The sequence below is a fragment of the Arachis ipaensis genome, chromosome B02 (assembly GCF_000816755.2).
Source record: "Arachis ipaensis cultivar K30076 chromosome B02, Araip1.1, whole genome shotgun sequence".
Classification (NCBI taxonomy): domain Eukaryota; kingdom Viridiplantae; phylum Streptophyta; class Magnoliopsida; order Fabales; family Fabaceae; genus Arachis; species Arachis ipaensis.
Window position 1 is genome coordinate 107854382 of NC_029786.2, and position 27031 is coordinate 107881412.

At 29.4% G+C, this 27031-nt stretch overlaps 2 protein-coding genes across 2 annotated transcripts; one reads left to right on the forward strand and one right to left on the reverse strand.

Annotated features, from left to right (window-relative positions):
- LOC107626418 (AT-hook motif nuclear-localized protein 1-like) lies at window positions 945-13500 on the reverse strand. Its single transcript, XM_016329298.2, has 5 exons — window positions 13030-13500; window positions 12381-12445; window positions 12145-12276; window positions 1551-1712; window positions 945-1133 (listed from the first exon to the last, which is right to left on the reverse strand). The coding sequence occupies exons 1-5, from the start codon at window positions 13346-13348 to the stop codon at window positions 972-974; spliced, it is 840 nt and encodes a 279-aa protein (XP_016184784.1). The 5' UTR covers window positions 13349-13500; the 3' UTR covers window positions 945-971.
- LOC110269338 lies at window positions 21175-26258 on the forward strand. The gene is made up of 5 exons (XM_021117117.1): window positions 21175-21351; window positions 25170-25334; window positions 25468-25560; window positions 25665-25688; window positions 25848-26258. Exons 1-5 carry the CDS (start codon window positions 21175-21177, stop codon window positions 26256-26258), a joined length of 870 nt encoding a protein of 289 aa, XP_020972776.1.

Genomic DNA, 27031 nt, shown 5'->3' on the forward strand with positions numbered 1-27031 from the left:
TAAAAAATTTAAGCTAATAAAAAAATACATAATAATTATATAGCTATTGCTCTTTTTTTTTAATTATTTTATTTTTTTGTTTGTAGCTATCACTTATCAGTCTTAAGAATTTTGTCTAGGCCTGAAAATGATAGATAGTAAAATTATATTTTTCATGTGTTAAAGAGGTCCAATGGGCTAAGCACTTCAATCATTCTTATTGTGATATTTAAGAATTATTCAAGAGCTTTCATTTAAAGACCCAAAGAAAACATCTTTCATTAAAAAAAAAATATCAATATTGAAACAAATATATTTTTTGACCCAAATAAAAAAAAACGACCCAAAACGCAAAATATTATATTTGAAGAGAAAAAAAAAACAATACTAACAATTTAATCCATAATTAGTTAAAATACAAAATACACATTAAAAAATATAAAATAACACATGCAAATATAAAAATATAACAAATTTAGTTTCTAATTTTTTGTTATCACCCATAAACTGAAACAATCCCAAAATAGCTTACAATATTTCATTATCATCACCCTAACTTCCAACTCAAGAAAACCTTTGAAGTTTCCAACAAATACTATAAAATCATAAGTAGAGGCCTCAATAATCACCTACAAACACAAGAAAGAAAGAAAAAATCTGATCAAATATTGAAAAGATTAATGACCAAACTTTACTTTAAATCATTTAATACTAAATGTTTTTACGGATAACGATCCTCTCATATTTAAAATAAACCATGAGAGGATCGAAATCCATGCACTAGTCTTGTTCGAAGAATTTATCGATTAGCCCGAAAATAAAATATTATTATTAGACCAAAAAATAAGCAATTAACTTTTTTTTTCTATTCATCAAACATTGTTATGTTGATATTTGGAGATATTTTCTGAGCTAAAAACTCTTAAAGAACCATTCTAAGTGTAGTAGTAGCAAACTCTTGAGATGAATTAAGTATCAGAAAATTCTCACCATTAATTAGGATTTGCTTGTGAGATAGGCCTTGCCTCTATCGGTGTCTCTAGATCGCCTGCAATCGGCGCAGCCACTACAAGCTGACTCGTAGTGTGTTCATGGCCGCCGCGCTTCCTTCTAGGGGTTTTGCTAACATGTGTCCTGAAGCTCCCTAGTACAAGCTAAAAACCATTGCTAAAGTTAATTTCAAATACAAGTTAAATGAACAAAAAATAACTCTTTATAGTGGCGAAAAAAGATATAGGACATTAATAGTCTTATGAAAAATAGGGTCGGCTACAGAGATCAGACACCGTTCTACCATAAAACTATGCCTAGAATCAAGTTATTAAGAGTTAATTTTTTTTCGACTATGCTACGTGTATACCAAAATCAGTCATCAAATTCAGCCACTAGTATGAAATACATGTTGGAATATAAATACATATTGAAAATAAATTAAACTACACATGTATTAGTAACTGATTTTAATATACAAATAGTATTTTAATTTTTTTTTATTTGAACTACTAAAGAGATTCAAAGAGCTTGGTTTTACAGCTTAGAAGATAAATAACACATTAAAGAAAGTATCATACTTGAACGGGGCTAGCAGCAGTTAACACACCAGCAATGCCGCCGCCAAAAACATGGCCGTTAGGATTGACTAGCATGATACTCAGTCCACCAGTCCTACTTCTCATGCCACAATTCTCTACGATTGTGTATGATCCAGATAAACGTAAAATCTCATATCGACCCTGATAAAGTTAAATGAAGATATAAATGAATAAGATAAGATAAGAAATCCTGAATTTTAAATAATAAACTTACATTAACCATTTGATTTTTTAGAACTAGTAAAAATCATTTGACATTCTCAATCTTTTATTCTTCATTCATAGCAGATTCATAGAGAAGTGAGTAATAATTTGGATGAGAAATGCTCCAAAATCAAAATAAAAAATTGTTCTAATCTCTCTCTATGGCTCTCTATCTGTAATACGTTTAGTGGCATTATATTTGTGGCACTAGTAATAATGTGATATTTGATTTGGAACCCATCATTTAATCATAATTATGACTGAAAATTATGAGAGCGGTTGAATTTATTTATAACTATTCTAAAAGATGTTGACTAAAGTAGTAATGTTTTTTCTGTGTTTGAGTGTATTAGTTAAACACTACAGTACAATATTTTAATTGGCCGTTTTTATGATGTCTTTAAGTATTTATTTGACGGTGCAATTTTTAGGCGCGTTTATAGGCAAAAAAAAGATTGGATTTATTGACTTTTAAAATGTTAAATGAATAAGATCACAGATATCAATGAAAGTAAAAAAAAATTGACCTAAATTATTGAAGAATCTAGAAGATCAATTACCATAGCAATTGTATTTGTACAAAATACTTATGTCATACAAGAAAATTCACAACAGCAGAAAACAAGTCTACAATCTTTAAGCGTGTTTATCAGAAAAAAAAAACGCTTAAATTTGTTGACTTTTAAAATGGTAAATGAATAAGATAAGAGATATCGATAAAAGTTAAAAAAAAGTCCAAAATTATTGAAGAATTTAGAAGATTAATTACCAAAGTCATTGCATTTGTACCAACCACTTATATATGTCACACGTACAAGAAAAAGTTCACAAAAGCAGAAAACAAGTCTACAATCTTTAGGCGTGGTTTATCGATAGAAAAAGAATGAATTTGTGAAATTTTAAAATGTTAAATGAATAATATATGAGATACTGATGAAAGTTAGAAAAATATATAAAATTATTGAAGAATCTAGAAGATTAATTACCATAGCAATTGCATTTGTACCAAAAACTTATGTCACACAGGAAAAAGTTCACAATACCAGAAAACAAGTCTACCATCTTTAGGAGCATTTATCGGCAGAAAACAAAAGATTGAATTTGTTGACTTTTAAAATGTTAAATGAATAAAATATAAGCAGAAATTTTGAATAAAATATAAGAGATACTGATGAAACTTAAAAAAGGTATAAAATTATTGAAGAATATAGCAGATTAATTACCATTACAATGCATTTGTACCACTTATGTCACATAGGAAAAAGTTTACAAAAGTAGAAAATATGTTTACGATCTTTAGGCGCGTTTATCGACAGAAAAAAGAATGAATTTGTGGAATTTTAAAATGTTAAATGAATAAGATATGAGATATCGATGAAAGTTAAAAAAAGCGTATAAAATTATTGAAGAATCTAGAAGATTAATTACCATAGCTATTACATTTATACCAAACATTTATGTCACACGGGAAAAAAGTTCACAATAATAGAAAATAAGTCTACAATCTTTAAACGTGTTTATCAGTAGAAAACAAAAGATTGAATTTTTTAACTTTTAAAATGTTAAATGAATAAGATAGGACCAAAAATTTTGAATTCTAAATAATAAACATACATTGACCATTTGTTCCTGATATAAATAGCAGTACAATATAATTTTTTTTAGGTGAATTTAGCTTTTGAAAACTAATAAAAATTATTTGATTCCTTCTCAATCTTTTATTCTTCATTCATAGTAAATACATAGAAGAGAAAGTAATAATTTGGATGAAAAGTGCTCCAAAATCAAAATAAGAAATTGTTCTACTCTATGTCTATGTCTCTCTTTCTATAAGATATTTAGTGGCATTATATTTGTGGCACTAGTAAAAATGTCATATTTGATTTGGAACCCATCATTTAACCATAATTATGACTAAAAGTTATGATAGAGATTGAATAGCAAGGAACTTATTTACAAGTATTCTAAAAGATGTTAATTATAGTAGTAGTGTTTTTTCTGTGTTTGAGTGTATTAGTTAAACACTACAATACAATGTTTTAATTGGCAGTTTCTGTGAACTCTTTAAGTATTTATTTAAAGGTTCAATTTTCAGACGTATTTATTGGTGGAAAAAATATAAAATTTGTTGACTTTTAAATGTTAAATGAATAAGATATTACTAGGAATCCTGAATTCTAAGTACTGATCTCTAAATAATGAACATATGTTGACCATTTATTTCTGATACAAAAAGCACTACAATATAATTTTTTTTAGGCAAAGTTATCTTTTGAAAACTAGTAAAAATTATGACTTTTTCTCATTCTCTTATTCTTCATTCATAGCAGATTTTTAGAAGAGTGAGTAATAATTCAGATAAAAAGTGCTCTAAAATTAAAATAAGAAATTCTTCTGATGTCTCTCTTTATGTCTATCTTTCTATAAGACCTTTAGAGAATTATATTTATGACAGTAGTAACAATGTCATATTTGATATGAAACTCATCATTTAATCATAATTATTATTGAAAATTATGATAGCGGTTGAGTTAATTTACAACTACTCTAAAAGATGTTGACCAAAGTAGTAGTATTTTTTTCTGTGTTTGAGTGTATTAGTTAAGCAGTACAACATTTTAATTGGCTGTTTCTGTGATGTCTTTAAATATTTATTTGATGGTGCAATTTTTAGGCATATTTATAGGGGAAAATTTGGATTTATTGACTTGTAAAATTTTAAATGAATAAGACAAGAGATATCGATGAAAGTAAAAAAAAAAAAAAATTGGCCTAAAATTATTGAAGAATCTAAAAGATCAATTACCGTAGCAATTGCATTTATACCAAACACTTATGTCACACACGAAAAGTTCACATTAGGTGCATTTATTAGCGGGAAAAAAAGATTGAATTTGTTGACATTTAAAATGGTAAATGAATAAGATAAGAGATACTGATGAAAGTTAAAAAAAAAAGGTATAAAATTATTGAAGAATCTAGAAGATTAATTACCATAGCCATTGTATTTGTACCAAACACTTATGTTACACAGGAAAAAGTTCACAAAAGCATAAAACAAGTCTACAATCTTTAGACACATTTATTGACAAAAAAAAGAATAAATTTGTGGAATTTTAAAATATAAAATGAATAAGATATGAGATATTGATAAAAGTTAAAAAATGTCTAAAATTATTAAAGAATCTAGAAGATTAATTACCATAACAATTGCATTTGTACCAAACACTTATGTCACATAGGAAAAAGTTCACAACAGCAGGAAACAAGTCTACAATCTTTAGGCACGTTTATCGGCAAAAAATAAAAGATTGAATTCGTTGACTTTTAAAATGTTAAATGAATAAGATAGGACCAAAAATTTTAAATTCTAAATAATGAACATATATTGACCATTTGTTCCTGATATAAATAGCACCACAATATAATTTTTTTGGGCGAATTTAACTTTGGAAAACTAGTAAAAATCATTTGACTCTTTCTCATTCTCTTATTCTTCATTCTTAGCAGATTTTTAGAAGAGTGAGTAATAATTCAGATGAAAAGGGTTCAAAAATTAAAATAATAAATTCTTCTTATCTCTCTTTATGTCTATCTTTCTATAAGACCTTTAGAGAATTATATTTGTGGCAGTAGTAACAATGTCATATTTGATTTGGAACTCATCATTTAATCATAATTATTACTGAAAATTATGATAGCGGTTGAGTTAATTTACAACTATTCTAAAAGATGTTGACCAAAGTAGTAGTATTTTTTTTCTGTGTTTGAGTGTATTAGTTAAACAGTACAGTACAATATTTTAATTGGCTGTTTCTATGATGTCTTTAAGAATTATTGGCTGTTTGTAAAATTATTGAAGAATCTAGAAGATCAACTACCATAGCAATTGTATTTGTACCAAACACTTATGTCACACACGAAAAGTTCACAACAGTAGAAAATAAACCTACAATCTTTAGGCGCGTTTATAAGCGGAAAAAAGGTTGAATTTGTTGACTTTTAAAATGGTAAATGAATAAGATAAGAGATACAGATGAAAGTTAAAAAAGGTCTAAAATTATTGAAGAATTTAGAAGATTAATTACCATAGCCATTGTATTTGCACCAAACACTTATGTTACACAGGAAAAAAGTTCACAAAAGCAGAAAACAATTCTACAATCTTTAGACACATTTATTGATAGAAAAAAGAATAAATTTGTGAAATTTTAAAATGTTAAATGAATAAGATATGAGATACTGATGAAAGTTAAAGAAAATGTCTAAAATTATTGAAGAATCTAGAAGATTAATTACAATAGTAATTGCATTTGTACCACATACTTATGTCACACAGGAAAAAGTTCACAACAGCAGAAAACAACTCTACAATCTTTAGGCGCGTTTATCGGCAGAAAACAAAAGATTGAATTCGTTGACTTTTATAATATTAAATGAATAAGATAGGACCAGAAATTTTGAATTCTAAATAATGAACATACATTGAGCATTTGTTCCTGATACAAATAGTACTACAATATAATTTTTTTAGGCGAATTTAACTTTGGAAAACTAGTAAAAATCATTTGACTCTTTCTCATTCTCTTATTCTTCATTCATAGCATATTTTTAGAAGAGTGAGTAATAATTCAGATGAAAAGGGTTCCAAAATTAAAATAAGAAATTCTTCTTGTCTCTCTTTATGTCTATCTTTTTATAAGACCTTTAGAGAATTATATTTGTGGCAATAGTAACAATGTCATGTTTGATTTGGAACTCATCATTTAATCATAATTATTACTAAAAATTATGATAGCAGTTGAATTAATTTACAACTATTGTAAAAGATGTTGACCAAAGTAGTAGTGTTTTTTTTGTGTTTAAGTGTATTAGTTAAACAGTACAATACAACATTTTAATGGGCTATTTCTGTGATGTTTTTAAGTATTTATTTGATGGTGCAATTTTTAGGTGCGTTTATAGGCGGAAAAAAAATGGATTTGTTGACTTGTAAAATTTTAAATGAATATGACATGTGATACCGATGAAAGTAAAAAAAAAAAAAAATTGGCCTAAAATTATTGAAGAATCTAGAAGATCAATTACCGTAGAAATTACATTTGTACCAGACACTTATGTCACACACGAAAAGTTCACAACAGCAGAAAACAAGTCTACAATCTTTAGGCGCGTTTATCAGTGGAAAAAAAAAGATTGAATTTGTTAACTTTTAAAATGGTAAATGAATAAGATAAGAAATACTGATGAAAGTTAAAAAAAAAAGGTCTAAAATTATTGAAGAATCTAGAAGATTAATTACCATAGCAATTGTATTTGTACCAAACACTTATGTTACACAGGAAAAACTTCACAAAAGTAGAAAACAAGTCTACAATCTTTAGACACATTTATTGACAGAAAAAAGAATAAATTTGTGAAATTTTAAAATGTTAAATGAATAAGATGAGATACTGATGAAAGTTAAAAAAAATGTCTAAAATTATTGAAGAATCTAGAAGATTAATTACCATAGTAATTGCATTTGTACCAATTACTTATGTCACAAAGGAAAAAGTTCACAACAGCAAAAAATAAGTCTACAATCTTTAGGTACGTTTATCGGTAGAAAACAAAAGATTGAATTCGTTAACTTTTAAAATGTTAAATGAATAAGATAGGACCAGAAATTTTGAATTCTAAATAATGAACATACATTGACCATTTGTTCCTGATACAAGATAGCACTACAATATAATTTTTTTAAGCGAATTTAACTTTGGAAAACTAGTAAAAACTATTTTATTCGTTCTCAATCTTTTATTCTTCCTTTCATAGCTAATTCATAAAAGACTGAGTAATAATTCAAATAAAAAGTGCTCCAAAATCAAAAATAAGAAATTGATCTAATCTTTCTATGTCTCTCTTTCTGTAAGATATTTAGTGACATTATTTTTGTGGTAGTAGTAATAATGTGATATTTGATTTGGAATCCATCATTTAACCATAATTATGACAGAAAATTATTATAGAGATTGAATAATAAGGAGCTTATTTACAATTATTCTGAAAGATGTTAACTAAAGTAGTTGTATTTTTTTGTGTTTGAGTGTATCAGTGAAATACTACAATACGACGTTTTAATTGGTAGTTTTTATGAAGTCTTTAAGTATTTACTTAAAGGTTTAATTTTTTTGGCGCATTTATCAGCGAAAAAAATTGAATTTATTGACTTTTAAAATGTGAAATGAATAAGATAAGACCAAAAATTTTTGAATTCTAACTAATGAACATACATGGACCATTTATTCCTAATACAAATAGTATCACAATATACATTTTTAGGCGAATTTAACATTTGAAAATTAGTAAAAATTATTTGATTCCTTCTCAATCTTTTATTCTTCATTCGTAGAAAATTCATAGAAGTGTGACAAATAATTCGAATTAAAAATGCTCCGAAATCAAAATAAAAAATTGTTCTAATCTCTCTCTTTGTCTTTCTTTCTATAAGATATTTAGTGGCATTATATTTGTGGCACTAGTAATAATGTCATATTTGATTTGAAACCCATCATTTAATCATAATTATGACTGAAAATTATGATAGAAATTGAATAACAACCAGCTTATTTACAAGTATTCTAAAAGATGTTAACTATAGTAGTAGTGTTTTTTCTATGTTTTAGTGTATTAGTGAAACATTATAATACAATGTTTTAATTGGCTGATTTTGTGAAGTCTTTAAGTATTTATTTGAAGTTAACTTTTGAAAACTAGTAAAAATTATTTGACTCTTTCTCATTCTTTTATTCTTCATTCATAGCAAATTCATAGAAGAGTGAGTAATAATTTATATGAAAAATGCTCCCAAATTAAAATAAGAAATTGTTCTTATCTCTCTCTGTGTCTATCTTTCTACAATACCTTTATGCAGCGTTTATTTTGTGATACATGTCTATCAAAACACAGACACGGTGGTATATATCTGTCATTTAGTTCAGAAGACACAAATTTTCGATGGACACGGTGGTACACAAGGCACCGTTTGGTTGATGTCTGTGTATGTCAAAGACAGAAACACAGTAGGACGTGTTCTTTGTTTGGTACGTGAAACACAAAACTAAGAGAGACACAGTAACACAGAGATACTCACAAAAAAAATATGTATTTTGTGTCCTTTCAATTAGTTGAGACACTAATTTTTAGTTTGAGACACTGAAATTTTTACCATTTTATCTCTTCAACCTAATTTTTTTTCTTCAACCATTCTTCATTTCCTCTCTCTGTAGCCTCCATACTCTCTGCCCATTGCTGTTGCCCGATTTGGGCTTCGACGGCGTCGCTTCCATCCTCTCTCTGACGGGGCTGTTCATCTTCTGTCTTCTCCTTGCAGGCGGTGTCACAGCAAAGAAGAAGGTCTCTTTGCCTCACCCTTCGATAAGCATCAACAGCGACTGCCGTAACGATGAAGACGCTCTCTCCGCCGTTCGCAGCTTGTTCTTCCTCTCTTTGGCAGCGGGCTACAGATCTACAGCGGAAGCAATCACAGATCTCATTATAGATATGATATTTTTTCGCTGGCCCCATCCTCCTTCCACCTTTCCTCATTTTCATCTTCTTTTCATTTTTCTTTATCTCTTTCTTTTGTTTCATCTACTTTGTTGCTTGTTCTACCTCAGATTCAATTTGTATTTATTTCAATTTTTTTAAATAAAAATTTTGAATCTATTTGTATTATTCAATTAGGATGATATTAAAGGACTTTTGTTTATTTTCTAAATATCAAATTTTGAATTGAATTTTATTTGTGGTGTTCCTTGTCGTGGATGGGGTGATAGCTCATTCTTTGTTTGGATTTATGGAGATTTGTGTATTATGCTGATTTTTAGCAATTTTGGGTTAGTTTTGATGCTTATGGGGTTGATTTTGTTTTGGATAAAAAATTACCAAAAAAAAAAAAATCTGTGTTGGTTTTGAAGATGGTGATGCCATGGTAAATTGTGATGATTTTGAAGGAGAGTGAAAAGGCATAAGTGGTGATGGTGGTGATACAGGAATGAATTAACCTTTTAGTAGAATTGTGAATTGTGTGTTCTGTCCATATCTTAATTATCAAATAGAATGCAAAACTAATGTCTTTTTGTATCTATGTACTCTTGTGTATTTATGTCTATGTCTTCATAATTTTAAGATATGAACCAAACACAGCCCAAGTGCACACAAAATACATGTCTTTAGTGTTTCTCCTTTATTCTGAGACACTGAGACATAACTCTTAAGACACAAAATTTTTTACTTTTGTCCCTTTATTTTTTATTAAATTCTAATTTTATCGTTGTGGTAACCTTAACCCTAATCTTCTTATTCCTTCTCACCTTTCCCTTTTTCTGATCTATTCCACCGTCACCTTCCTTCTTCCTCCTTTCTCCTCCATCTTCCTTCCCTCATCTGCCTTACCCACTGTTGCCCTCCGTCACACATTACGATGCCACCCTCCTCTCTTCTTCTTCCTCTTCTCCTACTCTTCTTTCCTCCCCTTCTCCCCTGTCTTTCCTCCTATTTCATTCCCTCCAGTTCCTCATTTTCAGAGCCTCATCTTCTCCATCTCTCCTTCTTCCAAATTAAGATTCTCTGTCGCAGCCATTGTCATCGTCATTGCTATTCACCATTGCGTCTGCCCTTGTTTCCAAATCCACCATTGTCTCTGCTTCAAGTCGTGATTATCATCATTTTTGGCGTTGCTAGCTTTTAGATCTATTTTTCTCCCTCTCTTTCTCTGAATCTGCCTCTCTTCCATGCAATCACCTTTTTCTATCTCCAGATCTATTTCCACTATGTTTATTGCATTTGGGTTCTTTGGTTTTTTAATTGTTTATTTATTTTTATTTATTTAAATTTTAATTAATATTTGTTAGATCTGATGATGATATTTTGTCTAATTGAATTTGTTTATTAGTTTAAGAGTTATAAATGGTGGTAGAAAAGTGGTACTGGTAGTGGTAGAGAAGAAGTTGTCATAATAGTGAGGACAATATTGACATTTACATTTTATTATTCTGTTTGTGTATGTAGTTACCATACAAATTGAAAAAATTGTGTCTCATTATGTTTATGTCTTCAGTGTCTATGTTTTTATGTCTCTGTCTCAATCCATACATCAACCAAATGTAGTCTTAGAGAATTATATTTGTGGCACTAGTAATAATATAATTTTTTATTTGGATCCCATCATTTAGTCATAATTATGACTGAATTACGATAGTGGTTGAGTTTATTTACAACTATTCTAAAAGATGGTGACCAAAGTAGTAGTATTTTTTTTCTGTGTTTGAGTGTATTAGTTAAACACTACCGTACAACATTTTAATTTGCCTTTTTTTATGTTGTCTTTAAGTATTTATTTGACGGTGCAATTTTTAGGTGCGTTTATAGGCGAAAAAAAAAGATTGGATTTATTGACTTTTAAAATGTTAAGTGAATAAGACAAGAGATACCAATAAAAGTTTAAAAAAAAAATTGGCCTAAAATTATTGAAGAATTTAAAAGATCAATTACCATCGCAATTGCAATTATACCAAACACTTATGTCACACAGGAAAAAGTTCTCAACAGTAGAAAACAAGTCTACAATCTTTAGGCGCGCTTATCGGCGGAGAAAAATTGAATTTCTTGACTTTTAAAATGTTAAATGAATAAGATAAGAGATACCGATGAAAGTTTAAAAAAAAGCCTAAAATTATTGAAGAATCTAGAAGATCAATTACTATAGTAATTGCATTTGTACCAACACTTACGTCACACAAAAAAATTCCCAATAGCAGAAAAAGTCTAAAATTTTTAGGCGCGTTTATCGGTGGAAAAAATGATTGAATTTGTTGACTTTTAAAATGTTAAATGAATAAGATAAGAGATACTGAAGAAAGTTTAAAAAAGGGTAAAAAATTATTGAAGAATCTAGAAGATTAATTACCATAGTAATTGCATTTGTACCAAACACTTATGTCACATAGGAAAAAGTTTCACAACAGGAGAAAACAAGTCTACAATCTTAAGGCGCGTTTATTGGCAGAAAAAAAGATTAAATTTGTTTGACTTTTAAAATATTAAATGAATAAGATAAGAGATATTGATGAATGTTAAAAAAATAGTCTAAAATTATTGAAAAATCTGGAAGATTAATTACCATAACAATTGCATTTGTACTAAACACTTATGTAACATAGAAAAAAGTTTACAACAGCAGAAAACAAGTCTACAATCGTTAGGCGCATTTATCAACAGAAAAAATAAATTTGTTAACTTTTAAAATATTAAATGAATAAAATATGAAATACTGACGAAAGTTAAATTGCATTAAAAGAGCTTTTATCAAACAGATCATTCATACCTCATAAGTCCACAAACCACCAGAAGAACCAAAACGGTCTAAGGTAACACTAGAGATTGCTCCAGTGGCAGAAAGAACACAAATTCCTCCTGGATACTTTTCGACGAATAACATGATCTTTTCAGCAACATCCTGCAAAGCATCAAAGTATGATCTCTATCTAGATTACAAAATGACAGATACTTTAAATTTGTTCAAGAAATGTAGCATAATAGTACTGAGATTTTATACATTACCTCTCCAGCATGAAGATTCACCACATGTGGTGTAAAGCATGCACCATCCAAATTTGCAACCTCACCTTCACAGATTACAGAGAGAGAAAAAAAATGATCAATACATATGTATGTGCTATATACAAGAAAGTACCATATATCAATTCAACTAAAAATTTCACAACCAAAATTTGAAACAGAGTAACACACACACACATATACACATTTCTAACAATGAAATTCAAGAAAATGTATATACAAACTGCCAACTTTAGATTATTTTCCAAAAAGAGTAAAGTTCATGTCTTTTTCATCAATCATGAGCACCAACTTAAGAAATGCACAATTTTTCTTTATCCAACAAAACAAATGATTCAAGAAATAATAACAGAAATAATTTAGCATCCATGCAGTAACAACAGATACTCCTGCATTTTTTCCCTTCAGCAAACAAAAAGAACCAATTTTGCAAGCTTCAAAAAAGGATTTCAAAAACCACTCATTATTAGTTCAAAGAGGGAAGTCTCAATCACTATCACATTATTTCTCTCAACAAAATTGTTTCAAAAAAGGAACATAATTTTGTGGGTGTTTTGTTATAATAGAAAAAGATCATGCATTTTCTCAGCAACCAAACATGTCATTATCAAATAGCAACCAAAACACTCACCAAAATGAGACTGTGGTGCTGATGCAAATGTCATAGTCATTGATTCTGCATTTGGAGGACATGTCAACCCCATGATCCCATTTAAGTCATACTTCCTTGGCCTTCCTCTCTTCTTCTTCAGCTTCTTATTCTCTAAGCTCCCACTTGTTGTAGCCATTGTTGCTACTGCTATTGGTTGTGGTGGTGGTGGTGGGAGTGGTGGTGTAGCTCCAGCGTTGGTTTCCACTTTCATGTTCATCATAGCAGGTTCTTGAGCTTGTTTTGGTGATGAAAGGGATGCCATTGATGCAGAAATTGAGGTGCTTAGAGTTTCTGCCATGGAAATTTTGGTTTTTTGGAAAGATAATGAAACACAAAAAGAGAAGAGAAGAGAGAAAATGTGAATGAAGTTTGAAGAATGGTATGGAGAGTGAGTATTCAATAGCAATGAAACCAGAAAGAAGAAGGAAGAAAGGAATAGAAAATGGGATGGTGTTGTAGCAATTTTCTATCATCCTTTTTATAGTGTTAAATTTTATTTCAAAAATGCTATTTGTGCACCAAAATCAGCCACTAAAATCAGCCATCAATGTATTTGTGTATAAATATATGTATGGTTTAATTTATTTTTAAAGTGTATTTGTATTTCAGCATGTATTTTATACTGGTGGCTGACTTTAGTAGCTGATTTTAGTGTACACTTAGCATAACTCATTTTATTTACTTTAATTTTTGGAATTTAATGTCTGTTTTTCTTTTTAAAATAGTGTTATATTTTATTTCAAAAATGCTATTTGTACACTAAAATCAATCATCAATGTATTTGTGTATAAATATATGTGTGGTTTAATTTATTTTCAATGTGTATTTGTATTTCAGCATGTATTTTATACTGGTAGCTGACTTTAGTAGCTGATTTTAGTATACACTTAGTATAACTCATTTTATTTACATTAATTTTTGGAATTTAATGCTTGTTTTTCTTTTTAAAATAGTGTTATATTTTATTTACTTTAATTTTTAGAATTTAATGCCTGTTTTCCTTTTTAAAGTAGTAATGTTTTTTTCTTTGGTTGAGTATATTAGTTAAATACTATAATTAATCAATTTATATTGATCGAGTGGTTAACTTACTCATTCACTTATCTTACATAAGTGTTAGGGGGTTTAAATCCTGACTCGTGCATGCTGCAACTTATTGACCAACGACAAATCCTTAAATAAAGCTTAGATCCATGACATTAGTTAATGAGAGTTTATTGACTCTTAAAATATTAAATGAATAAGATAAGAGATAATTTTTATGAAGTCTTTTTAAAAAGTTAACTAGTATAATTCAACGTTTTAATTGATAATGTTTATGAAATCTTGAAGTATTTATTTTAAAATACAATTTATAAGCATATTTATTAGCGGAAAAAATGAGAGTTGGTTGACTTTTAAAATATTAAATGAATAAAATAAGAGATAGTTTTTATGAAGTCTTTAAGTATTTATTTCAAAATTCAATTTATAACCGTGTTTTTCGACAAAAAAAATGAGAGTTTGTTTACTCTTAAAATATTAAATGTATAAAATAAAAGATTTAGAACCTTGAATAATAAATGTGCTTTGTTGGTGGTGAAGGATTGCTTTGTTCATCCTGTCGGACTAAGAAATATTGTGGACAACTAAAAAAAATTAAACACTACAATTCAATGTTTTGATTGATAGTTTTTATGACGTCTTTAAGTATTAATTTAAAAATTCAATTTATAAGCGCGTTTATCAGTGAAAAAATGAGAGTTTATTGACTCTTAAAATGTTAAACGAATAAAATAAGAGATAATTTTTATGAAATCTTTAAGTATTTATTTCAAAATTTAATTTAAAACCATGTTTTTCGGAAAAAAGAATTAGAGTTTGTTGACTCTTAAAATATTAAATGAATAAAATAAGAGATTTAGAACCTTGAATAATAAATGTGCATTCTTGGTTGTAAAGGATTGCTTTGTTCATATTATCGGGTTAAGAGATATCATGGACAAAAAAAAAAATAGTATAATTCAACGTTTTCATTAATAATATTTATCAAATCTTTAAGCATTTATTTCAAAATACAATTTATAAGCATGTTTATCAGCGGAAAAAAATGAGAGTTTGTTGACTTTAAAACGGGTTTATAGTCAAATTAGTCCCGAAAAAATAAGGCATTCTTCAAATTCGTTTTGAAAGATTTTTTCAATCAAAGTAGTCTTTCAAAGATTACGAATTAATCATATATGTCATTCAGTTACTCCACTCACAATTTTCGTCAACGATTGATGATGTGAAATATTAACTGATAGTATATATGACACATAACATGTTTCATTAGACGTTAACTAAATATGTTTACGAAAATCTATTAATTTAGTCACTAGGTCATATTAGAAATAGGATTTTTGTAATTGAAGAAAATGATTAAATTAATAAATTTTCATAAACATATTTGGTCAATATCCAATTAGACATATCAGGTATTATATATGTTATCAATTAACGTTTTACAATATCAATCTTTGAAAAAAATTATTGATGGAGTGACTCGAGGACAAATATGATTATTTTGCAATATTTGAATGACCAATTTGATTGAAAAAATCTTTCAGTGATGAATTTAAAGAATATCTTATCTTTCAGAGACTAATTTGATTATTAACCCACTCTTAAAATGTTAAATGAATAAAATAAGAGATAGCTTCTATGAAGTCTTTAAATATTTATTTCAAAATTCAATTTATAACCATATTTTTTGGCGAGAAAAAATGAGAGTTTGTTGACTCTTAAAATGTTAAATGAATAAAATAAGAGATTTAGAATATTGAATAATAACCATATTTTTCAGACTAAGAGATATCATGGACAACTAAAAAAAAAAGTTAAACACTACAATTCAATATTTTGATTGATAGTTTTTATGAAGTCTTTAAGTATTAATTTAAAGATTCAATTTATAAGCACGTTTATCTGCTATGACAAGAATCCGACTCTTCTAAAGTTATATTATATTATTATCATATAGTGGGACTCACAAATAATAAATGTTATAAATTCAAAGGTGATTAAAGCATCACTTTATCACTTTATTAACATTATCACTTTAGAAGATCTTTTTCCTAAAAAATGAGAATTTATTGACTCTTAAAATGTTAAATGAATAAAATATGAGATAGATTTTATGAAGTCTTTACGTATTTATTTCAAAATTCAATTTAAAACCATGTTTTTCGGCCAAAAAAAGATGAGAGTTTGTTGAATCTTAAAATATTAAATAAATAAAATAAGAGATTTAGAATCTTGAATAATAAATGTGCATTCTTGGTAGTAAAGGATTGCTTAGTTCATACTGTTGGATTAAGAGATATCGTGGACAACAAAAAAAAAAGTTAAATAGTATAATTCAACATTTTAATTGATAATGTTTATGAATTCTTTAAGTATTTATTTCAAAATATAATTTATAAGCATGTTTATCAGCAGAAAAAAATGAGAGTTTGTTAACTCTTAAAATGTTAAATGAATAAAATAGGAGATAGTTTTTATGAAGTCTTAAGTATTTATTTCAAAATTCAATTTATTACCATGTTTTTTTGCGAGAAAAAACGAGAGTTTGTTGACTCTTAAAATATTAAATGAATAAAATAAGAGATTTAGAACCTTGAATAATAAATGCGCGTTGTTGGTTGTGAATGATTGCTTTGTTCATACAGTTTGAATAAATAACTTAAATAAGTTCTTTTGGAAGAAGAGTTTAAAACATAAGAACTTTTATTAATAGCATCTTATAAATATGTTATTTTGTGTTTGAATTTTTAGTTATAGAAGTACTTATATAAAGTTGTAGTGTTTGGATAAATAACTCAAAGAATACAATTTTTTTATACAAAAAAATAGATATTAAAATAACGATGATGATAACAAATACTTTTCAATATTGAAGGTTGATTTTACATAACTTAATCACTAAGATTACAATCGATGAGGCAATTGATTCATTATTTGTTCTCTTATTAGTTTCATTTTTATAGCGATTCGGTTCTTCCCACGTAATATCATTAGAAACTGGTTCTTCTACAGTACCTCTAACGGTGTTCTTGTATGTGGTGAATAGTAACAAAATTCTAATTCACAATCATTTTAATGGTAATGCCAAATAAATTATTGTGTAGTTAGTATTTGCTCTTTTATTGTAAACCTCGTTAAATTAGTAAATAATTAATCAATAAATTAGTTTTTAATAAAGAAAATAAAAAATGCGAATATTATATCAAATTAGGATAGAGCTCATCGAAACGAGAATTTTGACACTAATTTCGAAAAAAATCAGTCCAAGAATAGATCGAACGGACCGAACGGACCGAACCAATTGAACCAGGCCAGTGGGCTCAAACCGGCCCAGCACGTTTAAGTGAATTGCGGTTTCTTCCTCCCCATTTCAGCAATAATACGCTGAAGTCATAGCAGGGGAGAGAAGAGAAAAACCTTCCCTAACCTTATGTTACCTTCCAACCCACGTATCTTCTCCGTCCGAGCTCCGATTGCCGCACCGTTTGCGGCCACGTGTCCACCGTGTTGAGCTCTACGTTTTTACCAGAATAATTTCATAAGTAAGCTGTTAATCATTCTCAGCCACTCCTTTCCCCTAATTTTCGAAAATGTTGTAGGGGTATTGAATTTCTTTGCTTTTTGATGTTTTAGGATCCAATTAGCTTGAGAAAAATGTTCACTCTTGCTTATGTAAAGCTTGGGTAAGGTGAAGAAACCATAATTTTATTTTAATTTTGCTGAATTTGAGCTTTGAATATTAAATTGGGTATATATGTGTTATGAATGTGTATTATGTCATGAATAACTAATTGGAGCTTAAAATTGTGATTATCGGAACTTGGAGGAAGCTGTTTTGTTGAGGTTTTAGGGCTGTGTTGGTTTTAATTAAATTGCCTTGATCATTACGAGGAAAATTGGCCAAGGTATGGTTTAGGTTTCTTGCATTTAATATATAATGTTCTGTGAAAACTTAGGCTAGATGACCATAGGATAGGTTGGAATGTATGTGCATGTATACTGTTTAGTATCTAGCTAATAAATATGTTGATTGGTGTTGCTGGTTTTTTGATGGATTAGTGAATTATTGAATTGTCATTTGAGGCCATAAACATAGAAGTTTAGGATTGGTAAACTAGGGTATTGGTTGTTGAATTTGAGAAGTGTTTGTGTAATTATTGTTGGTATGAGACAATTATTATGGTGGTTGATGTGTTAATGAAAGAGGGCATGTTGTGTTGGAAAGTGTAAGTTGAATGATTAAAGGCATAAGATTTGTTTGATTGGAAATGAGGTTTAAAAGTTTGCAAAAGTTGGTTTTTGGGCCGAACTTTGGCGGGCTATAACTTAGCTTCCGGACCCTCAATTTGTTTCCAATTTATTTTAAAATGAAAATTGGGTTCGTGATGTTTATGCCACTCAAAGAACGGATGAAAAATATTGTAAATCGAAGAAGTTATGGGGGTTGGAAGATTAAACCTATAAACTGTTTTTTTTGTAACAATTTTGCAACTCTGCTACTGCAACTTTGCTACTGCATCTGCTTTTTTTTTAAGAACGCACGCCCACGCGTATGTGTGGCATGGATTTTAGTGATGCGTACATGACTGGTACTATGCGTACGCGCGCGCGAGCTACATTTTTACATTCCCACGCATACGCTTGAGTCACGCGTACGCGTGGCCCCTATTTCAGCAAACATGGTTTTCAGAATTTTAAACTGTATTTCAAACTTCTAAACCTCCATTTTCATTCCCTTATTCATAAATAGTAGTGTTAAACCTGATAATCGGATGAAGCTAGGAAATAGAAATAACCTGGAGGTGAAGTAAAGCTGAAAAGTGATGAGTTGATTATGAAATGTTACGGATTATCATGTATGATACTTGGCTTGCCACCACGTGTACCAGGTTGAAAACTCGATACTCTGTTGACCCTACGACGTAAGGGTGACCGGGCACTTATAAATTCCCGAGAATGTGAACCCCCATTGAGCAATATTGATTATTTGAGAAAAAGCTATGCATAGACTTTTGGGGATGCACGTCGAGGGACAGTCTAAGGTTTTCGAACTTGTCGGGTTGGCTGGATAACCGACAGATGAGCCTCATCAGCCATAGGACAGGCATGCATTATATGCATACTACTTGAATTACTTGTTTGTGCATTAACTAGGTGCGCCTAAGTGTACTTGTCATGTTAAATGTATAGTTGTTACCTGCAGTATTTGTAACCTTCTTGTGCTTGCCTTTATATGTTTGTTTGTTTATGAAATGTTGACGGAGATGGGGGTATGGAGGAATGGCAGTATGGAACTTATACTTAAGATTAAGTTAAGTTAGGCTTAGATACTCTTAGAAAATCACCTTTTATGGTTTCTGTTTAATACTTTAAGCTCTATAATCTGAGTGTCGGCGTTTTAGAATTGCCTCTGGCATTGTAAGGTCCCACATCGGTTGGGGAGGGGAATGAAGCATGCCTTATAAGGGTGTGGATACCTCTCCCTAGCATGATGCGTTTTGATGATTGAGTGTGGAGGGCTTCGGCTATCATCCCTATCATCAAAGGCAAAACCGTGAGGCTCTGTGTGCCAAAACGGACAATATCGTGCTAGCGGGTGGTCTGGGCTGTTACACTAGTGGCTATTTACTTATGTTATATATCTATATACTGTCCTTCTCTTACTCTCCTTCATACCTTTATCTGTATATCATTTTCGACTTCACATTTTATCTTTTTGTTGTCGATGCATGAGTGGTATGACTTCGTGATTTTATTTTTACTCTTTTCAGGCTTCTCGTTTAATACTCCTTTCAATTATACTTATAATTACGTATCAAAAATTCCCCTTGAGAGTCGTACTACCTTATTATCATTGACTTATGACTCGAACATAAGGATTTGAATATTAGGGTGTTACAGATGCTATCAGAGTTGGAGTCCGGATCGATGTTCCAGCGAGGGTGCTGGGCTCCCTTAGGGGGTGGATTGTAAGGTCCCACATCAGTTGGGGAGGGGAATGAAGCATGCCTTATAAGGGTGTGGATACATCTCTCTAGCATGACGTGTTTTGACGAGTGTATGTGGGGGGCTTCGGCTATCATCAAAGGCAAAACCGTGAGGCTTTGTATGCCAAAGCGGACAATATCATGCTAGCAGGTGGTCTGGACTGTTACACTAGTGGCTATTTACTTATGTTATATATCTTTATACTGTCCTTCTCTTACCCTCCTTCATACCTTTATCTGTATATCGTTTTCGACTTCACGTTTTATCTTTTTGTTGTCGATGCGTGAGTGATACGACTTCGCGATTTTATTTTCACTCTTTTCAGACTTCTCGTTTAATACTTCTTTCAATTATACTTATAATTACGTATCAAAAATCCCCCTTGAGATTCGTACCACTTTATTATCATTGACTTATGACTCGAGCATAAGGATTTAAATATTAGGATGTTACAGCATTCCCATGACCTTATATATTATGTGTGTGGTACCTTTACCATCCTGAGAACCTCTGGTTCTCACCCCATACTATGTTGTTATTTTTCAGATGCAGGTCAAGAGGAGCTTGTTATTTTGTATCTTTGGCACTCTATTCCTACTCTTATTATCTTATGTTTGATAGTTATAGTTTTCTTAGCATGCAAGTTAACTCGTTTCTTGAGCGTTGTGCTTTTATTTTGCGACTTTTATTTCATCCATTCTTCAAGGCTCCTTGTATATTATAATCTTTCTGCTATTATCTGTATACATTATATAGTAGAGGACGTAATACCACACTACCTTTGTTTTACGGCTTAAGCGTAAAGGTCAGTGTGGTAGGGTGTTACATTTATTGTGTGTATGATAATATGGTAGGTGAAAATAAAAAACAAATATGAAATGTATGTCAATGTATATTTTGTTGCTGCTTTTTTTACTCCTATTAGAACTCCCTCCTCCTTTATTGGGATTAAGAACTTGCTATAACCAACTATAAAAATAATAGTAAGCTATATAAAAATAAAATCACATGTGAAAAAATAAAATTAAAACTGAGATTTCATACCAAACACAATGTTAAATACAAATTTAATAATAAAAATAGAGTGTTAAAATGATTAAAAAATACCTGAAAGGAATATATGCAATAGGTGATTCGGATGGAACATTGTCTGAGAATGGTGGTGGAAGATTAATACTTCCAGTAGATGAATCATTACGTGAAAATGGTGGTAGAAGGGCGGTGCTTCTAGCAGATGCAACCTTGCGTAAAAATGGTGGTAGAAGGCTAGTATTTCCAGCAGAAACAAAAAAAAATTTTACGGAAGTGATATAATGACTTATCGAGAAGGAGAAGTCATATATTTCTACTTCTTCAAAAAGCTGTGAATTAACTCTTCGAGAAGCTAAAAGCTTTTCTTTAGAATGGTGCCAAATACGCGTATTGTGACTTTTCATAATTGAAAAGTAAAAAAAAAAAATCTGCTACTCCCCAAATGCACTCTAAGAAATATCGTGGACAACTAAAAAAAGTTAAACGCTATAATTCAACATTTTGATTGATAGTTTTTATGAAGTCTTTAAGTATTAATTTTAAGATTCATTCTAAAACCATGTTTTTCGGCGAAAAAAAATGAGAGTTTGTTGACTCTTAAAATATTAAATGAATAAAATAAGAGATTTAGAACCTTGAATAATAAATATGCATTCTTAGTTATGAAGGATTGCTTTGTTCATACTCTCAAGTTAAGAGATATCATGGTCAAGCAAAAAAAGTTAACTAGTATAATTCAACGTTTTAATTGATAATGTATGTTGATGAAATCTTTAAGTATTTATTTTAAAATACAATTTATAAACATATTTATCAGCGAAAAAGAATGAGAGTTTGTTGACTCTTAATTTATAAGCATGTTTATTAGCTGAAAAAAATGAGAGTTTGTTAACTCTTAAAATGTTAAATGAATAAAATAAAAGATTTAGAACATTGAATAATAAATGTGCCTTGTTGGTTGCTAAGGATTGCTTTGTTCATACTGGACTAAGAGATATCGTAGACAACTAAAATAAAAAAAAAAAAGTTAAAAACTACAATTCAACGTTTTGATTGATAATTTTATGAAGCCTTTAAGTATTTATTTAAAAATTCAATTTATAAGCGCGTTTATTAGCGTGAAAAAATGAGAATTTGTTGACTCTTAAAAGGTTAAATAAATAAAATAAGAGAGTTTTTATAAAAGTCTTTAAGTATTTATTTCAAAATTCAATTTATAATCATATTTTTTGGAGGAAAAAAAATGAGAGTTTATTGACTCTTAAAATGTTAAATGAATAAAATAAGAGATTTAGAACCTTTAATAATAAATATGTAACGTTGGTTGCGAAGGATTGCTTTGTTCGTATTGTCGGGTTAAAAGATATCGTGAAGAAAAAAAAAATTAAACACTACAATTCAACGTTTTGATTGATAGTTTTTATGAAGTCTTTAAGTATTTATTTCAAAATACATTTTATAAGTATGTTTATCAGCAAGAAAAAAATGAGAGTTTTTTAAATCTTAAAATATTAAATGAATAAAATAAGATATAGTTTTTATGAAGACTTTAAGTATTTATTTCATGATTCAATTTATAACCATGTTTTTTGGCGAGAGAATGAGAGTTTGTTAACTCTTAAAATGTTAAATGAATAAAATAAGAGATTTAGAACCTTGAATAATAAATGTGCATTGTTGGTTGTGAATGATTACTTTGTTCATATTGTCGGGTTAAGAGATACTTTGGACAATAAAAAAAAAAAAATTAAACACTACAATTCAACGTTTTTATTGAATGTTTTTCGAAGTTTTAAAGTATTTATTTCAAAATTCAATTTATAAGCACCTTAATAATGAGTATTTGTTTACTTTATTTTAAGATGTTAAATGAATAAATTAAGAGATAGTTTTTATGAAGTCTTTAAGTATTTATTTAAAAATTCAATTTATAAGCGCGTTTATTAGCGTGAAAAAATGAGAATTTGTTGACTCTTAATAGGTTAAATAAATTAAATAAGAGAGTCTTTATAAAAGTCTTTAAGTATTTATTTAAAAATTCAATTTATAAGCGCGTTTATTAGCGTGAAAAAATGAGAATTTGTTGACTCTTAATAGGTTAAATAAATTAAATAAGAGAGTCTTTATAAAAGTCTTTAAGTATTTATTTAAAAATTCAATTTATAAGCGCGTTTATTAGCGTGAAAAAATGAGAATTTGTTGACTCTTAATAGGTTAAATAAATTAAATAAGAGAGTCTTTATAAAAGTCTTTAAGTATTTATTTAAAAATTCAATTTATAAGCGCGTTTATTAGCGTGAAAAAATGAGAATTTGTTGACTCTTAATAGGTTAAATAAATTAAATAAGAGAGTCTTTATAAAAGTCTTTAAGTATTTATTTAAAAATTCAATTTATAAGCGCGTTTATTAGCGTGAAAAAATGAGAATTTGTTGACTCTTAATAGGTTAAATAAATTAAATAAGAGAGTCTTTATAAAAGTCTTTAAGTATTTATTTAAAAATTCAATTTATAAGCGCGTTTATTAGCGTGAAAAAATGAGAATTTGTTGACTCTTAATAGGTTAAATAAATTAAATAAGAGAGTCTTTATAAAAGTCTTTAAGTATTTATTTAAAAATTCAATTTATAAGCGCGTTTATTAGCGTGAAAAAATGAGAATTTGTTGACTCTTAATAGGTTAAATAAATTAAATAAGAGAGTCTTTATAAAAGTCTTTAAGTATTTATTTAAAAATTCAATTTATAAGCGCGTTTATTAGCGTGAAAAAATGAGAATTTGTTGACTCTTAATAGGTTAAATAAATTAAATAAGAGAGTCTTTATAAAAGTCTTTAAGTATTTATTTAAAAATTCAATTTATAAGCGCGTTTATTAGCGTGAAAAAATGAGAATTTGTTGACTCTTAATAGGTTAAATAAATTAAATAAGAGAGTCTTTATAAAAGTCTTTAAGTATTTATTTAAAAATTCAATTTATAAGCGCGTTTATTAGCGTGAAAAAATGAGAATTTGTTGACTCTTAATAGGTTAAATAAATTAAATAAGAGAGTCTTTATAAAAGTCTTTAAGTATTTATTTAAAAATTCAATTTATAAGCGCGTTTATTAGCGTGAAAAAATGAGAATTTGTTGACTCTTAATAGGTTAAATAAATTAAATAAGAGAGTCTTTATAAAAGTCTTTAAGTATTTATTTTAAAATTTAATTATAATCACGTTTATTGGCGAAAAAAATTGAGAGTTTGTTGACTCTTACAATGTTAAATGAATAAAATAAGAAATTTAGAACCTTGAATAATAAATGTGCATTACTGATCGTGGATTGCTTTGTTCATATTGTCAGATTAAGAGTTACCATAGAAAAAAAAAAGTTAAACACTACAATTCAACATTTTGTTGGACAATTTTTACGAAATCTTTAAATATTTATGCCAAGAATTGTTCATATCTAATGATGTGTCTTTTGATAATAGGTATGTCTGTTTCAGGTGGTTAATTATTATATATTTTCTTTATGTTACTATATTGGTCTCCTCTTCCTCAACCCTCCCGACCAAAAACTCCTTCACCTTTCAACTTTGTTATTGTTGTCCCCGCCTGTAGAAAGCTATTGTAGAAGAGATTCAGTCTGATTCCTTTAATAGGATTTGATGGGTTCCTTTGCCAAAAAGTTTTAACAGATTGTATTAGTAACTAAAATCATTATTTAATGAAGTGATATATACTTGATCACTACTAAGCTGGTCTAGCAAGGGGGATTCAGTTCATATCTTGAAGGTGATTAGGCATGCTTATATTGGATGTGATTCTTGCTCTTTATATGGTTATATTGGTTGTGAAACTTGCATTTTGAACTCAGCCTTTAGGATAAAGTTTTTATGGTGGAAAGTTCTCAATCATATTTGTTTGTGTGTTGATTTGATGACTCGTGTATAAAGTTCTGTGATGTAGAATGGATTTGGAGTTAAAGTTAACGGTTACAATGATGGTGTGAAAGCACTGATGTCAAGATCTTTATCATCTTTATTGTGTTATCTTATGATCTGAACTACTTGTAGCGAGTCTTTCACTATGAGGACGATGGAAGAGGGAGAATAAAGCGGGAAATTATACAAAGAATAGGAAGATCCTGGAGGAACGCAAGAAATCATTTGTTCCATAAGGTTTATGACAAAGAACTGACTTTTGAGGAAAACCTCAAGTGTAAGTTAGCAGGAATAGAGGCAAATCACTGGAAAAAGTTCTTCACCTTATCCTTTTTTGTGTTTCTTGAAGTTGTACATGGCTGACTTATAAAACCATTAACATTGTAGTAATTTATCCCGATAACATTTATGTTTGTCGTTTTGTTTGTAGGAGAAGTGTAGAAAAAATGCTATTAATCGTTCAAAGCAACTGTACACACATACCAGAGGTTCTAAAACAATGGCAAGAAAGAGACACGAAGAAGTAATTAATTTAAATTCAGTTCCAGGATGTTGACGTGTTTTTGGTAATATAGTGTTTTCTGTTATATGATTGTGTCTTGATGATTGTTATAGGAGCAATGACAGGGAAGGCCTATTAGTAGAGGAGAGGTATGGACCATGAGTAAAAAAAAAGAAGAATGGTTCGTATATGAATGAAGATGCGCGTGTTGTTGGGGTAAATCATGTTCTTTACTTTTTCAAATTTCTTTTTGCAATTAATACCATTGAATTTAAATTAGTGTAAATCCGGATCTCACATGTTTGCAGGAAGCAATTGAACATATTGAGAGCCAAGACCCCTCCAGCAAGGAATTTTCACAGAATGATTCCCTTGCACAAGTGCTTGAAAAGGAGCATCCAGGAAGAGTTCGTGGACTCGGTTTTGGTCCATGTCCTAGTCAGTGTTTTCGTAACATTCCACAGCAGTCTGACTACTGTGTACAGATTGAGGAGTATCAGATGGAGATTGTAAAACTTAAGGCGGAGGTAGCAGTAGCAGAGGAAAAGGCAAAGAGACAGAGAATGGAGGCAAAGGCAGCAGAAGAGAAGGCAAAAATGCAGACAATAAGAAATTTGTTAAGATACATAATCCAGCAACAAGGAGGTAATTTGCCACCTGAAATAGCTGCAGATTTGGATTCTTTGAGAAGTGCACCAACCTCATCCCATGCAAGATGATGTGCGGGCACTAATGATCTGAATTATCAATGTTGGAATCTGAATACTGTTTAATTGTTCACTGTCCTAATGACTTTTGAGATATTTATTTGTAGTTTTTCATTTTGGTGACTTTATTTGTAGTTTACAGCACTGAATTCAAATTACTATTATAATGATTCATTTTAGCATATATATTATTGTTCTGTTTTGTGTGTTTTAGTTTGATTAGCTGTTGGTTATTTTAATAAATTACAGCAATTGAGTGGAAGAACGTATAAAGAATAAAAGAATTGGCATATTTTATTATAAATTCAGTTTTTTTTAAGTGTAACTATACATTTGGCAGCGGTTTTAAATCTGTCGCTATATCTTAACAGAATTTGTCAACGAATGGCATTTTGCAGCCATCTCCAAGCATTCCCATTCTTTCGATTTCGTAGCGGATAGAACTGCTACAAAATTATACCACTGCAAAATACCATTTAGCAGGGGTTATACCAGCGGTTACTATTAACCGCCGCTAACGGTTTAGCCGCACGCTATCTTTCAGCGAATATATCAACCGCTGCTATCCGTTTGGCAGCGATTAAAAACCGTTGCTAATCCTATACATAACCGCTGCTAAGTGCCGATGTGGTGTAGTATTGTGCATTATTGATGGTTTATTTGTTGTACAAATAACACTAATAATATAATACGAGTTAAAGTTAAGTAATCTAACTTTTTTTTAATTAACATCAGTTAATTTTTTTATTTATTTTAAATTTACACATTAAATTATTAATTAAAAT